The following is a 15,239-nucleotide window of genomic DNA, read 5'->3' on the forward strand; positions in this document are numbered from 1 at the left end:
GCGGTCTAGCTTCCTTCCTGGGAGGCGGCACAAGCTCAGCACCAGGTCCTCTAGATTTCCCTTGCCCACTTACAGGTGGAGGTAATATGGTTTTCCCACCACAAGAAATGCCGTCACATTTGGTAGACTGTTGGGATTTTTGCTTACTAGGAGCTGGTGCAAGTTTAGCACCACCGCCGCACAAATCACCTGCACATTTCTTGGCATTTCTTGAATTTGATTTCCCCTCTGTAGGTGGTGGTGATTTAGTGTCACGGGATTTTTGTTGTGTAGGAGGTGGTGCAACTTTAACATCACATTTCTTTGCTTCTTTGGACACCGATGTCTGTTTTGCAGGCGGCAGAACCTTAGTGTCCTTCCCACAAGACTTGCCATCACATTTCTTTGGTTGTTGCTGCGGTTGCTTTTGGTTTGTCGGAGCCGGTGCAATTTTGCCATTACTACCGCAAGAACCACCAATACAAAGTTTCCCTCTCTGTTTTGGTTTGGTAGGAGGTGGTGAAAGCTGAGAACTGTTCTTACAGGAAGCACCAGTACATTTCTTCTGCTCTTTGGGCTTTGTTGTTCCTTCTGTAGACCGCTTAGGTGGTGAAGCTCTACCCTCTTTCGGACAAAAATAGCCCAGACATTTATCTCCCTCCTTAGGTCCATGCTGCTCTCGTTTCTTAAGCGGCACTGGTAAAGATTTGTCTTTTCCAGGAGATGAAACTGGATTGTCATCATTACAAGAATCACCACCACAATTTTCAGATTTATGTTTCCCCCTTTTGGTAGCAGAATCAGGACTAGTTACTCCACAAAACTGATCACCAGAAATCCTGGCATCTTCCTTGTTTTGCTCCAGCTTAAAGGTCTTCCATTTTCCAGGAGTCAGTTTCAGCTGCACTCTCCAATCATCTAAAATCCTCCACCTACACTTATTTTTACATGTCTTGTGAAGAAATGCAGAGAAGTATCCATGAACGTGATCCTCGTTCCGAATATCGACATGGCAAATCATGCTCGTGCTCTTCCCTCCAGTTCCCTTTGGCAAGCGCCAGAGAATTTTCTCACCAGGCTTCAACAATTTCTTGAAAATTCCGTTCCCAGCCGTGCAGTCAACGAGTGCTTCGTTTTTTGCCTTGTTCCTAATGGAAACATACTTCCTCTTCTCTGTTCTTTTTCCTGATGCGTTGAGGCAGACACAGAGGACAAGAAGAAAACAGAGAAGAGGTTTCATTTCTCTTAGCATCTGATGTTGCTTGTTCTTACATATCCTGATTGAGTCAGAAGTAGTTTAGGATGTCTGATATATATACATTTGAAGCCTGTAAAGATTCTATCTTCCACAGAGATCTGAATTAAGACGCCAAATTTGTAACAGTAAATGTAAACATTAAACGAACTTGTGCAGTTAAGTTCTTCAATGCCTGAGAGTTTATGTTGGAGATCAGAAAACTCCTTCCGTTCTCCCCTTATTTATGAACTCACAATTTATTAACTATCATTTACAGTTACTATCATGAGAATTTCTTTTTCCTTTTTGCCTTTGCTTTTCTTGGTTCGTTTTCTATACGTAATTACATAAAATATACCAAACACAAAACGTATCATGTAAGGATTTTCTTTAAGTACCTTCCTCATTAAATTTGAGAATCCAAACATAGGATAAGGGTAAGATTACGAATGCATCAGAGGAACAGACATGAGTTCTCCATAAAATCCTTTTTTCAGTATCATATATAGTTCTTACAACACTTTCCAGTACACGCATGCGCGCATACAGACACAAAAGAAAGAAAGAAAAAAAAAAAGTCACTTAATATACCCTTGTATAATTTTTACACAACAGAAGATATCTAGTGTACTTGGGAAAAAGAAAAACCTAGCAGAAATAAACTCACCTTGACATTTCTACCAAAAGGGCAACCTTCCTTTAACTCGTGCTGAAATATCAAATTTTTTAGGTGTTCTTGCAGTGCAGGTGTACTACTTTGTTTCACATATGCAACTAAATGCAGCAACATAGAATTGCTTCGTTTATGGTACTTCTTCATATTTGCACAATGCAAGCTTTACAAGTTAGTGGCAGGACGTGCGGTCCGAAAGCCATCTTCAGTGGAATAAGAACTTTGGGGAAATTCTTGCAACAATTGATGTGCCATATCGGCAAGATCATGCTCCTCATAGCTCAAAAAGGCTCCTAATGCCCCAAGGAATCCTTCATGCCGCAGAAACATTGCTTTTGCTTCCCCTTTTGACCTGGAAATAATACGATATAATTAGATGAAGTCCAACCAAATGACAAACATCACATATATAATCACAAATCTCATGGTTTGATAAATTGGTCGGAGAAGATTAGAATGAGAACTGATTGTTCTATTCTTGAAAATGCGATCCTGATTTCCATTAATTGTGATAAAAAAGAGAGGACCAAAAATCTGTTCTTTATGACTGGAAATAGAACAAAGATAGAAACTAAGAGCATTGTGCAAAGGTAGAAAATGTTAATACCAGAAATTAACTGCAACAGATATCGTGTCCATTGTGTAAGAATGTCCACGAATAAAAAATCCTCCAAAAAATATTCGCTTGAGTCCAAATCGTAGTGCATTCAAGTACGCTATCTGAAAGATTGAAATCGAAGTCAGCAAAGGAAAACTAAATGATAAAATATAATATACATGTAAATCACTTTTAATGTTTCATCTGAAGTGTTTTCCTAAATTTATTATTAGAAAATAACAAAATGTTAGAGCTATTTGAATCAAGATGAGCATCCGGAATCCTTGAAATGCCAACTTTTTTTAAAAAAGATTTTCATTTTTTTGACAAGTTAATAAGATTCACAGGGTTGAAGCAGGTTCTTCCTATGCTTGTTTTGCCTCAGTAGTGAAAATAGTCTATCTTCTTTCGTGTACAAATAGAAGGACGAAAACCATTTTTGTACCAGCAAAACATTTCAAGACTAAGAGCATCTCACCTGCCCAATATTATTTGAAATCATTCTTAACAGAGAACGGGCTATGTCTTCAGCTCTATAATCCTCGAGCTCTTTGTTTTCTGATATTGGCTTACCAAAACTAGATGCAATTGCTGTTGATGTAAGACCAATCTGGCAAATTTAATCACAGAAACAATTTATATTTATTAGTATAACAATATGGATTGTGGTTCATATCATTATTGAAATGATCATGGGCTACATCCTGGCATCAAAAGAGTTGACTCTATAAACATTATGCATTCTGACATGATATGATACTCAGCCATCATTGCATCTTGTGTTCAGTAAAGTGTATGGGTTGAGCAGGCATGTGGAAAATTCTTAATAGATATGCAACAATCTTAATATCGTAAATCTCATCACCAAACAAAAGATTGAAAGATCATTGCATGATTCAACTATCAACATGTTTAAATCGCTTAATATTCTTGTTGTTTGCATAGTTTCACCAAATATTGAAACCAATGAGCAAAGATTCCATCAATAACCAAACTCTGTATTGTGCACTTAAACTACAGGTTAAAAGAACAGTTTTCAATCTGTGTTAAACACCAAGAAAATAAGAAGACAAAATGCATCAAGAGTATATACCTTCGAATAGTCCATCCCACCATAAATATCCCCAACAAGCATATCTATCACTCTGTTGTTGCCTCGATGACTTAGCTCCAACAACTCATCGAAACTGAAAAGAAACATAAGAAAACATATTGGAGTCTTCTTAAGATATAGCAAGCATTTGACCAAAGAAACACTGTATCAGTAGATAATGTAAATATCAAGTTATTATGAGAAACCTACGAGGCATGACCTTTTGCATTTGGTCAAAAGTTTCCCTAAGCCCCAGAATGTACCACCTCCAACACTTGTTCCACTAACTCGCTGGAATTTGCTGTCACTCTCTACCTAAGCAAGCAACGGGTGAAAGATACCAGCAATAAACTGAGACAAGAATTATGTAATTGAAGGAAAGAATGTAACTCGTACCACTGATTCAACACTCGTAATTAACGAGCAGTTCATGCATAACAATTTTTTTTGTTTACTAGTCCTATGTTGTCATTACCTCCTAGTTATTACCTGTTACTAAGTTCCAAGATGATGATGTAACATGATATAATGCAAAAAGACAAGGGTTTGGGCAGAAGTTGACTTTTCCTATCTAGCTCTCCCACACTACACAAAAGAGTTAAAAATTCATCCCCTATTTGTTTTCATCAACTCTTGTTTTAATTCGATCTCTATAGCAATCTGAATACTTTTCAATTGAGTTTTTTGCAGAAAGATAGATTGGAAACATTACCTTTATCATGCTAACGCCAGACCCAATATTAACAAGGAGATAAGGATATAGATCTTTGTGGTCAATTTGTACGTAGTCCTTCTGGCCATCCATGTATGTAAATGCTTCATGGTGCACTGTCTAGAGGATATACAATTGAAATGCTGAGAAACACATTTTTACAGCCTCACACAGAAGAAAAAATTAGGAAGAAGGAAAGGAACTTCCAGCCCCCCAAGATGAGCTATCTAGCATATTTGTCAACAACATTCTGAAAAGCATGGACAAATTCAATGATCTCTAGTCATATTCAAAAGAAGGGTGAACAGTTGATGCATCACCCCCTCCTTTATGAAGAATGATCACAGGATAACAGTGGGTTGCTTGGGCCAAGGTCTCAGATGAACTGTACATTGCTTCATCTCAATTAATTGTTCAACTAATTGAAAACTGCAAATTTGTCCAATTTATGCATTCTCTATGTGGAAATACAGATGTAAGAATACAATTAAAAGTCTCAACTCATACCTGAAACAAATATCAGAACTAATAAACTAATTTCTGAAGAAAAATCACTTAAATGTTATTTTTTCCCAGATTCATGAGCAATGTAACAAAATATTGGAGACAGCAATAGAAATTTCAGAGTGGAAATATGCTTCTTCCAATATTTGTCAAACAAGTAATATATAAGTACAACTACTGGAAGATCAATCTTTTATGGAGTAAGGTTCCCACCTTAAGCAAAAAATTTGCTCCCCTTACAAGGCAATCCATTTCATCTACCTTGTCCAGTGTAATTCCTAGCCTTTCCTTAAACAAATCGGCAAACTTAAATGCCCCACCACCTGTGGCCTTCATCAAAATGCTGTTCATTAGAGATTCTTCCTCCAGATAAAATTTAATATCTAAAACTCTAGCAAGACAGCATGAGTGGTGCTTGCTGGTGAAAAGATCATATTGCTTCTGAAATATAGTTTTGTCTGATGAAGTAACTCGAAAATATTTATTCAAAGAGCAAGAATAAGATGATAACTTTAAGACATATGAAAGCGAAATAGCGCAATATACTGGATATTGCTGTCTGAAACATAGTTTTGTCTGCATTTTTTCAAATCTGAATAAGTAATCAGAGACTGGAACAAATTCAATCAAAGTTACCTTGATGATATTTTTTCCACTAATGGGAGCCTCATTATCCCGAGCACCTGAATCCAGAATATGCCTCTTAGACGACAATAATGTAAACTCAACATATGGATTTACTGTTATAGGAAAAAGAACAAGTAATCTAGAAAATGAGAGATGTTAAGTTTGACTTAACCAAGTGAAAAACGATCAAGAATAATGAATAGCAAATGTTATGATGGCTAAGCTTATTTCAAATATTACATCATCTGATGATAATTGACGAATTGCATACCACAGTGTCGAAGTAGCTCGGAGGATATGAAGTCAATGCAATCATTGACCTTGCTAGTCTCAAACTTAAAGAAATGAAGCCTCCCATTGAGGAGGCTATAGTGAAGATCACCACCGGAAGCCGCCAATCCGTCCTTTGAAGAACCATTCACCTGATCGTCAATGGACCTACTGCTGTTGCTTGGAAAGTACACCATCTTAATGAGAGAGCCTGCATAACACACAAAAGAAGAGGGATGTCGCAGACATTACTGCAAATATTGGTAAATGGTATGAAAGAGTACCTTTTCTGCAGCAAACCAAAATAGAAAACAAAGGGACAAGTATACATTGATACAATGCCTATTTGTATCACAGACTTGCACTGTTCTTGATCATAGTCTTAAGGTTATACACAAAACTAGATTCCAGGAAAAAAAAATCAAGATTTCAAATTTGCTACTTTTCCCAAATACAGCAAACCCGGAAAAAAGAAAAAAGAATCATAATTAATAGTTTCTGCACCCCAAAACTCAAATTTCTGATCAATGCCGCAAAAGGCCGAATTCGACATGTAAAGTAGTAGATTCCAAATTACCTCCAATGTCAAGAGCGAGATGCGAGACGCCACCCGATTCTTTCTTCTCCATCTTCGCTTCAACTCTACCGCTCTCCATTCCTCCTTCCTTTGGATTGAATTGAAAGCCTTTGTTTTCAGTTTCAATTATTGATCAAACTTGATACACATGGAGTGCATTATTGGTATCTTACATTTTAGTTTTACTAGTCAGAATTGTGATGCAAAATTCCACTTTGATTCCACCAACTGCTGCTGACAACGACAGCAGAAAAAGCCAATCTGGAGATTCTTCTCTTTTAATTTTCTTTTGGGTTGGTGGGCTGGGCATTGATCTAAACATGGGCAGGGCCCATCCAACAGAAACCATCAGGATCCAAAGATTTCCAGAAGAGTGATGAAGCCCAATAATCCCGTAACAAAGAGCAGTCCTTTAGCTTCTGCTCAATGCATCAATCACCTTGCTTGAAATTCCATCTTTTACTGGATTGATTTAGTCCTAACATGAACATGTTATTTTCATATATTCGTTCCTTTCAAATGGATCTCCTTTTCTTATTTTAGACAACTGCAAATTTTATGTATTGCGAACCATTCGATCGAAACATGATCAGGATGGAGAAACGTTGGTCATGATTCTGACCTGTTGTGAGTACAAGGTAGTAATATTTGAGTTTGTCGAAATTCTTGCCTGATTAGGTTTAAACTCAACTCTTTTTAAATTCTATTTCAATTATATGACAAACATTAACTTATGTATAATTAACCTCGATAAGATTGGAGTTTTCCTTTTATGTGAACCCTGTAATCATAAAGTTGAATCTTGCATCCTCTGTATGCGGACCCACAATCATAATTAGGAAGAGATTTGCTAATAGTATAACAGAGAAAAGTTGATAATAATTGCAGCAGAACAATTACATTTCTTTACTGCTAGGAGATTACATATGATCAGACGGAATCAGACAGCACCAAACTTATGCATATTCTTGATCAGTTACACACCAAAAGCAGAAAACTTTAGTTAACATGATAAGACGTACGTGCGTTGGAGTTGCATCATTTTTGCAGATTAAACTCCTTCACTTGTTCAAACTTAAGCAGCAGAAGGGGCAGGGATGTAAGAAACCGCAGGTTCGGGCATGGAAGCCATTATTGAAGGCTTGGAGAAGGCCTCTTCCCCGGCAACACCATCTTCACCCTTGAAATCAAGTGACTCATCGTTGTAAACATCCCACCATTTCTTCACCAGCATCTTGATGTCGTCTCTGTCCATGTTCGCTTCTTCGCCAGTGTACCTCCACGGCTTTGATCCCTGAGATTAAACAGAATTACTAACCACCTCATATAAAAGTTTAAGCTACAACAAAAAAGGGAAATAGTTTTACTTACAGCAGCACAGTAGTGAACAACTTTAACTTTTTCAAGTTCTACGTTCTCCGGGTGGCGCCAAAGCATTGCGAGAACAAGGTTGTAAATCAGTGGAATTGGCTTGTAGATTGGTTGGAAGAACATGTTCAGGAAATCCTGCTCAGCAAATGGTGTTGGTGGGGTGATGAGCAGAGTCTCAAGAAGGTTGTCATAAGTGACTTTGCTGGGCTCAAACACAAACATGCCAGCATTGAAGTACAACGGAGGAGGGGATCCCATCTCAGCAGGCCACTTCACTCTATCAGGGCACTGCTGGCAGTACCCTATAGAGTACTGTGGAGAGTGACTCCATGTCTTCTCGCAGAAACAGTCCATTACAGCATAGAAGTAGCCGTCAGGTGTGTCCAGCAGGTGATCGATGTTCTCGTACACTTGGATGTCTGCATCCAGGTACACCATCTTGCTGTACTCCTCAAACTGCATCAAATTAACGTTAATCATTCTGATTAACTCATCATGATCAATTTGATCATCTCATTTGTTGATCCTACATACATGTGGGCTCATTTGCTTTTCATTAGTTAAGGGGAAAAAAAATGTTATGTGCAGGGGTTGAGCAGGAAGACCATATCTGTGGCTAAAGATTTCTTGTCTTCTTTATCCAACGCTTTCTTGTCCGATTAATTTTCTTGTCTGGGACTGATGAAAATCTCAACAGTTTTTCCGGTCATAATTAACTATACTACTTTTCCTCTGTTGGAAAAATTGTCATCACTTGAATCAGCATGGACTTCAATTTATATCAGTACAAGATAATTATGATCTTCATGCATGTATAACTTATAAATAACAATCAATTCTAAAATACTTTGCAAAATTATTCTTAGAATTAGGATAACTAAAATTTCAAGACTATGGTACCAATGAACAACAATCGATTTAGATCAAGATGGCTGGCTATTTTTTTCATATGATCGATTTAAAAAGAGTAAGAGCCACGTGTTTAAGTATAAAAACATTTATAATATAATCAGATAAATTTAGTTAAATCTTGTTTGAAGAAAATTTTGGAAGAACGACAATTTTAGTATATGTATGCATATGCATATATATAAATGTATATATATATATATAAATAGCCCACATGCATCGATCCCATATGTACATATATGGTGCACTGACGTGTCAGTATCATATAGTGTCTAAAGGTGCAGAAATGAGTGATTACTTACGTTCCAAATACGAAGCTTGGAGTAGTTGATGACATAGTAAGCCATGGCAAACTGAATCTGGTTTTCGGGCGGGTAAATGGGCTCAATCTCCTTGACAATGCAACCCTGTGACCTCAAGATCTCACGGTGCTCCTCAGGAACATCGGGCAAGATCGCCACGACGAGAGGGTAAGCACTCTTAACCTTTCTCAAACCCTTAGCCAAACCAACCACTCCTTTCACATAGTCACCACTACCAGCTAAGAACGTCACATAACCCTTTGTCGGGTGGTCGGCGGCATCAATGGCCGGGATTTTCCCGGTGCCGGTTGGGATAACTTCCACGGAGGGCACTTGAGGAGCCATTTCTGACAAGATTTTTTGAGTGTTTTAAGGTAAGTAGTAAAACTAGCTAGGAAGCTTTGTGAACTCTGTAAATATTTGCCTTGGTGTTTTTTCTGAGCTTCAATGGCACGATTTCTCAGCTTAAATAGGGGTAAAATGAAATGTTCATGCACGTCAAATGTACTCCAAATGAAATTCAAATCAAGTTACCATGCATATTCCTATCTTTTTTATGTAAAAAAGTTTGGTGCTTTTTTTATAATTTTATTATGTTGTGGAAAAAAAAGAAAAGCGTTGGGATGTGTGGAGAGAATGTATGAACACTAATTTGCTCTTTCATCTTACCATTCATCTAGCCTTATCACCAGGAACAACGGCCAGGATTAACCAATAGGTTGAGGTCATATTCAATTGGAATTGAAATTGACATGAATTTAATTTGAATGAATATACTATTCCTACTTTATTCTTTCTTTATTTTTATGGGTTTTTTTTTTTTTAATTTTCTGATGGAAAATAAAGCATGCAAGACAAGTGAGAGGAGAGGGGATGGAGTGGCTGTCATTGTCTTTGTGGAATATTTTTAATTGAATATTTAAATCAAACTTATAAATATTTTTATTTTTATTTTTAAAAAAGGCTATGAAGGATTCATGATTAATTAATAGTGGTAGGCATTTCAAATTAGAATTAGATTTCGTGATAGTCGCGTTTATATTTTTGTTCTCTAACGTGGTTGACTCAAAAAAGGTGATGAAAAAAACCAAAAAACGTTATTTTAACTTGGAAAAAGCAAAAAAGTTGACTGGTAAAGAATATACAAAATACAACCAACGTTGTTATCTACAGGGTTATTCCATTATATAAGAGAATATATATATATACATATATATATGATCAGGGAATCATTAATTAATCAAGTAATTTTGCTGTTAAAATCAAATTTATTAAATCAAAAGGTATACTAATACTAGTATGTTTTTATGATTTATCAAAATCAAGAGATTAAAAATTTACTTCAATTGTAAATGCATGCAATATGTATGTAATATTGGTTAAACAAGCACATGCATAGGAAAATGTAAACGCAATTACGTATATAGCTTGCGATTTGATAAGTGGCTTCTTGCATGAAGAATTATTAGTTCTAACTTTATATGAATTTTATGATTTTATCTTAAAAAGGCGCATCGTTAGGAAAAAAAAAAAAAAAAGCTCATTGGCTATAAGTCGCTCAAGTTATTTGTCTGCAACCAATGTCAAAAACTTATTTACATCATCTACCCGCGTATAAGGGGACTTGGGATGAGTACATGACCTTATTCCTACCGATGGTGCTAAATGATGTGATTTGAATAATGACCAATTACGCAAGAGATAATTTGATTTTGACGAGCCTTTATGATTTTATTTTGAAAAAACATCATACTAGAGAGAGGAGGTCTTAAGATTTATAAATAGTCACTCAAACTTCTCATGTGCAATCAATATAAGACATTTGTCAATATCACAAGGGGTAAATTACACTTTATTTTTTTAAAGGAACTTTTTACGCTTTTTTATTAACACATAGAGTAAATTGTATTAACCCCAAAACGTAAGATAAGCCATCATAGACATGCATGATTTAGACTATAAGTTGCACTTTAATTAATTTTATAATTAATAGATAAGCCGACAGCCAAACTAAGCCAATGAAAATTATCCTAACTGCTGATTACTTGAGGAACCAAAAGGCAAGACAAAGATAGAGGATTTGCAATTTTTTTAAAAAAATAAATCAAATACAATCATTATGTATTAATATTTAATAAAAATAATTAAAACAATCATAATAAGGAGCGAAGCTAAGTCCTGTCGAGCCCCGGCTGTCGACAGGGCTTAGTTTCAAGTATTATGAATATTAGTTGATATTGATGAAATAATTGTAATCAATAGGTAGTTTTATTTAAATATCTCATTGTGACTTTTTAAAAATAATATGAAAAAATAGTTTTCAGTTGCAAGAATTCCTACTAGTATCAATGTTGATAACAACAACTACTAGTATCGAGAACTTTGCGGCCTTTTGATTGTTAAGATATAGTTATAGAAATTAATTATATTTGAAATAATTTAGTCCTATACTTTACGAAATTTTCAAAATGATCCCAAAATTAAAAAAACTTGACATATTTAGTTTCATAAATCTTGTAAAAAGACTAAAATTGGCACAAGAAACGATATTTATACTCAAACTACAAGTTTAACCTACTCAATAATATGGTCAAATGAATACTTTATATCACTATATTTTGTATTATATTTGTAAAGCAATTGTGTACTAATTTAAATTTTTTGTTGAATTTAATATTTAGGGTAAATTATGACTGTCTCCCCTAAAGTTTCGCATAATTACAAATACCTCCTGATTTTAATGACAGTCTAACAATTAGCCCAATCAGTTAGGTTTTTTCATCCATTTTTTTATAGGGAACTGACAAAGATGCCCTCGTGGATTAAAAGTTATAATTTTATTTATTTTTTTAAAAAAAATTATTTTTTTGGACTAAGTGGATAATTTTTTAAAAAAAATTCATCCACCCTGTTCAGTTTTTTTTATAAAATTTTAATTTTTTTAAAAAAAATAATAAAATACAGTAAGTGCAAAGTTGACAATTCCATACCTCCATTTAAGGATTACACAATTTCTTCAAATATCAGGAAGGTATTTATAACTTTTTAAATAAAGAGGTGTATTTATAGTTATAACAAAATATCTCAAAGATGTTTTTGTAATTTATTTAATATTTATTTAAATTAATTGATTAAATTTTGATAGGATTAAAATAATCTTTTGAGTACGCAACTGATCATACCTTAATCAATAATACTAAATATATTAAATTTAAATAATATTTATTATTATAATAAATAATACATATTATACAATAAAACTATATCGTATATACGTATATTGTGGGATTTGTTTTATGTTGAAATTAGTGGGGGTAATTGGGAGGTGTGGGTGAAGAGGGACGTCCAACACCTGGAACATGTGTGAATTGTATATTGTGGGCAACAATATAAACTATATTATCAACACAATATATACAATAAGGCAGCCCATCCAATCACGCCCAACTCTTTTGGACTCTTCATCCACTTTTAATTAATTAATACATTAATCACCTACACATTTTTGGATAATTAATATCCAATTCTTCACTTCACTCAACCACAATCTGTTTTAATAATATTTGGATTTATCTAATCCATTTTATAATTATTTACCCTACTGACCAAAATTATCGAGTCGATGATTATATAGTTTTTTTACCATGTGTAAATATTATCATGGTTTCGTCTTCTCTCTTTTATTTTTTTTTCTTTTATTTTCTACCTTAAAATTAAAAATTTATTTCACTGCATATAAATTATCACACCCCAATATTAAAGGGATCAAAAGTAAAAATAAAGAATTAATTTTACATAATATAAAAAAAATTACACAATTGTTCTTTATTCCTGCAATATTAATATCACAGATTCAAACTCTAAACTTGGTCATCATCAGCACACTAATAATTAATCTCAAACTGGCACAATCTTTTAGAACAATATGGGTGTAGGTAAAAGCCGCAGTGATAGGAAAAGAACAAACATCAATTTGCATGGTTGGGGAGTAAAGTATCTTTCCTGCACACAAAAAATACCATTTTAATCATATAAATTACAGGGTGACAATTTTGGTTCTCTTTAAATTACAAGTTCTAATTTGATTCTATAATTTTAAAAATTATGCTAATTTTGGTTTTTTTTAGCTAATTTGACCAAAGATTTTATGTCTACACTTAAATCGGGGCATTCATGTTCGGCGAATTTGATGAAATGACAGTTCAAAATATTTTTTTTAGGAAATGCTTAGCAAAAAGAAAATTACCACTTGATGATATGGCAAAATTTTTCAAGTTGTAATTTTATTTTTTTTTTGCCATGTTATTTTTCAAAAAGAAAACATAGTGGACTCAAATTCGCCAGAAACTCCAGTTTAAGTATTGACATGGTTAATAACGTGAAATCTTTAGATCAAATTATATGAAAAATACTAAAATTATAATAATTTTTTAAATTGTAGAACTAAATTATGAATTTTAATTAAGCGGGACTAAAATTAACACCCTCCAAAATTATAAAACTAAAATCACATTTTATCCTTCCTCAACTGTATGCTCATCTCCTCAACGGTATTTTATTGAGATTGTGAAAAATACCATATTGTATGTATATATAAGAAGATTCATGAATTAGTACTCATTAAAAGTGTCATATATAATCACATCATCATCATCAGCATCATTATTATCTTTGTTGTCCTTTTGCGACATTTTCATGCACCTAAGAGTTGCTTTCTTCATATACACGACATTAATTATATTGACTTGTCATACAGTACCCGTTACTATATATGCATGGGCCAATGATGTTTTATATAATTGGTTCCATGTTTCTATTTACTTCTGGTTGGGACAATACTGTCACCTTCCGACCATAAAACCCTACTCAAGATTGTGATACTTGTCTTTAAAATTGCTGCAAAAGATAATAAATGGTTGAATATGAGGTCTTTGATAACCGCTTATTACATGTGGCATAATATATATATCTATCAAAATTACTTTGTTTATTATATACATTTATTTGAGTCCAAAGAAAAATATGAAAAGATAATCTTAATTTAAAGTACGATAGCTAACTATGTTTTGTTTTATATATATATATATATATATATATGTATTATAAAAATTTGAATTCAATGCAATCAAGGACCACCTGTATGTCAAAGAGCTCATGAACTAGATAATTAAATAGCAACATATTTCTCTAATTGCAACGTTTCTTAAGGCGGACGCAGTCTTGAGTATTGTATTGACTAATAATTTGATATTAGTCCAATAGATTTTATTAGGTAGAAATGAAGTCTGAGTAGTAAGGAATATGTCAAACTTTGAAATGATAATATACTAATACATATATTAGGTTTTGTGTAATTTTCAAAGACTGCTAAGGTAGAATAGAAGTACATATATTAGATTATAATTAGTTAGTATAGTGTGTTGAATTTAGGAGAAAGGAATTGGAAGAATGGTGCAGTAGGAAGCAGGGCAGCCCAAAAGGCAAGAGTAGAATATACAACTTTATACCAAAGCAAAACTGAGCAAAAGAATGGGAATATGATCATCATCTTCATTACAAGTTGGGGTTGCTAAAGACAAATTCAGAATTCAATGATGAGTAGAAGAGCTAAGGCTCAATAATTGATGTACAACCTGGAACAAAAGTGCTTCCACCAAACTACTAAAAATGGCCATGTGGCAAACCCTCTTCAAAGAGAATCTACCCCCTCAAACCTATTGGCTATTGCTTTCACTCCTGTTATGCTGTCTCTACATCTTTTATTATAAATAAATATTATACTGATAATTGTTTTTTTAAAAAAATAAAAATAAAATTGTAACGTAAAATATAATTTGATATAATAAAATATTCTATTTAACAGCAATAGTGATCCAAATAAAAGTTTTTAGTCATTACTTTTGGTATACCATGTTTTATCGTGTGCTTTTACTTGATCGTTCAAAATTACAAATAAGCAATCATTTACAATTATTTTGTTTCACTTCTACTACTCTTCATTAAATTTTTTTGGATGTGGATTAATTGAAATTAATATGAATGGAACAGCTTTATGTTATGAATAGAATAAACAAAGTGTTTGTGATATTCGAAATCCTTTTTAATTTATTTAGAATGTATTTATATACATTTTTATGGACCATAGTGTCAAAATTTTGTACTTATGTCTTGATATTTTGGGAGACAGGCAGGCATTCTTAACTGGATATGCATGTGGGACTATGTTAATAGCTGTTGATAACTACACATCTTTTATATTTTAAAAATAAATAAATATGTATTTGAATTTGAAGCTGGAAAATTAATGAAAAGAGGAATGAGTAAAAAAGACAGGAATAATGAGAGGCTATTGCCGGAATTGGAAACTGGGGGGAGGGGTGCTGGAAT

The 15,239-nt window shown here is 33.8% G+C and overlaps 3 protein-coding genes across 3 annotated transcripts in view; all 3 read right to left on the reverse strand.

Moving 5' to 3' along the window:
* The window catches only part of LOC105156770 (nascent polypeptide-associated complex subunit alpha, muscle-specific form-like), a 4,071-nt gene extending 2,852 nt beyond the window's left edge, over positions 1-1,219 (reverse strand). The window contains exon 1 of the mRNA XM_011072987.2: positions 43-1,219. Coding sequence (XP_011071289.1) covers positions 43-1,219 — 1,177 coding nt within the window. The remainder of the gene's footprint in view (positions 1-42) is intronic.
* Positions 1,673-6,481, reverse strand: LOC105156610 (pantothenate kinase 1). The gene is made up of 10 exons (XM_011072788.2): positions 6,271-6,481; positions 5,695-5,904; positions 5,433-5,479; positions 5,010-5,126; positions 4,293-4,412; positions 3,801-3,895; positions 3,581-3,674; positions 2,966-3,097; positions 2,497-2,609; positions 1,673-2,241 (listed from the first exon to the last, which is right to left on the reverse strand). Exons 1-10 carry the CDS (start codon positions 6,347-6,349, stop codon positions 2,055-2,057), a joined length of 1,194 nt encoding a protein of 397 aa, XP_011071090.1. The 5' UTR covers positions 6,350-6,481; the 3' UTR covers positions 1,673-2,054.
* LOC105156611 (galactinol synthase 1-like) lies at positions 7,117-9,305 on the reverse strand. Its single transcript, XM_011072789.2, has 3 exons — positions 8,853-9,305; positions 7,642-8,097; positions 7,117-7,564 (listed from the first exon to the last, which is right to left on the reverse strand). Exons 1-3 carry the CDS (start codon positions 9,195-9,197, stop codon positions 7,346-7,348), a joined length of 1,020 nt encoding a protein of 339 aa, XP_011071091.1. The 5' UTR covers positions 9,198-9,305; the 3' UTR covers positions 7,117-7,345.

This window comes from Sesamum indicum, linkage group LG2, assembly GCF_000512975.1.
Source record: "Sesamum indicum cultivar Zhongzhi No. 13 linkage group LG2, S_indicum_v1.0, whole genome shotgun sequence".
Taxonomy (NCBI): domain Eukaryota; kingdom Viridiplantae; phylum Streptophyta; class Magnoliopsida; order Lamiales; family Pedaliaceae; genus Sesamum; species Sesamum indicum.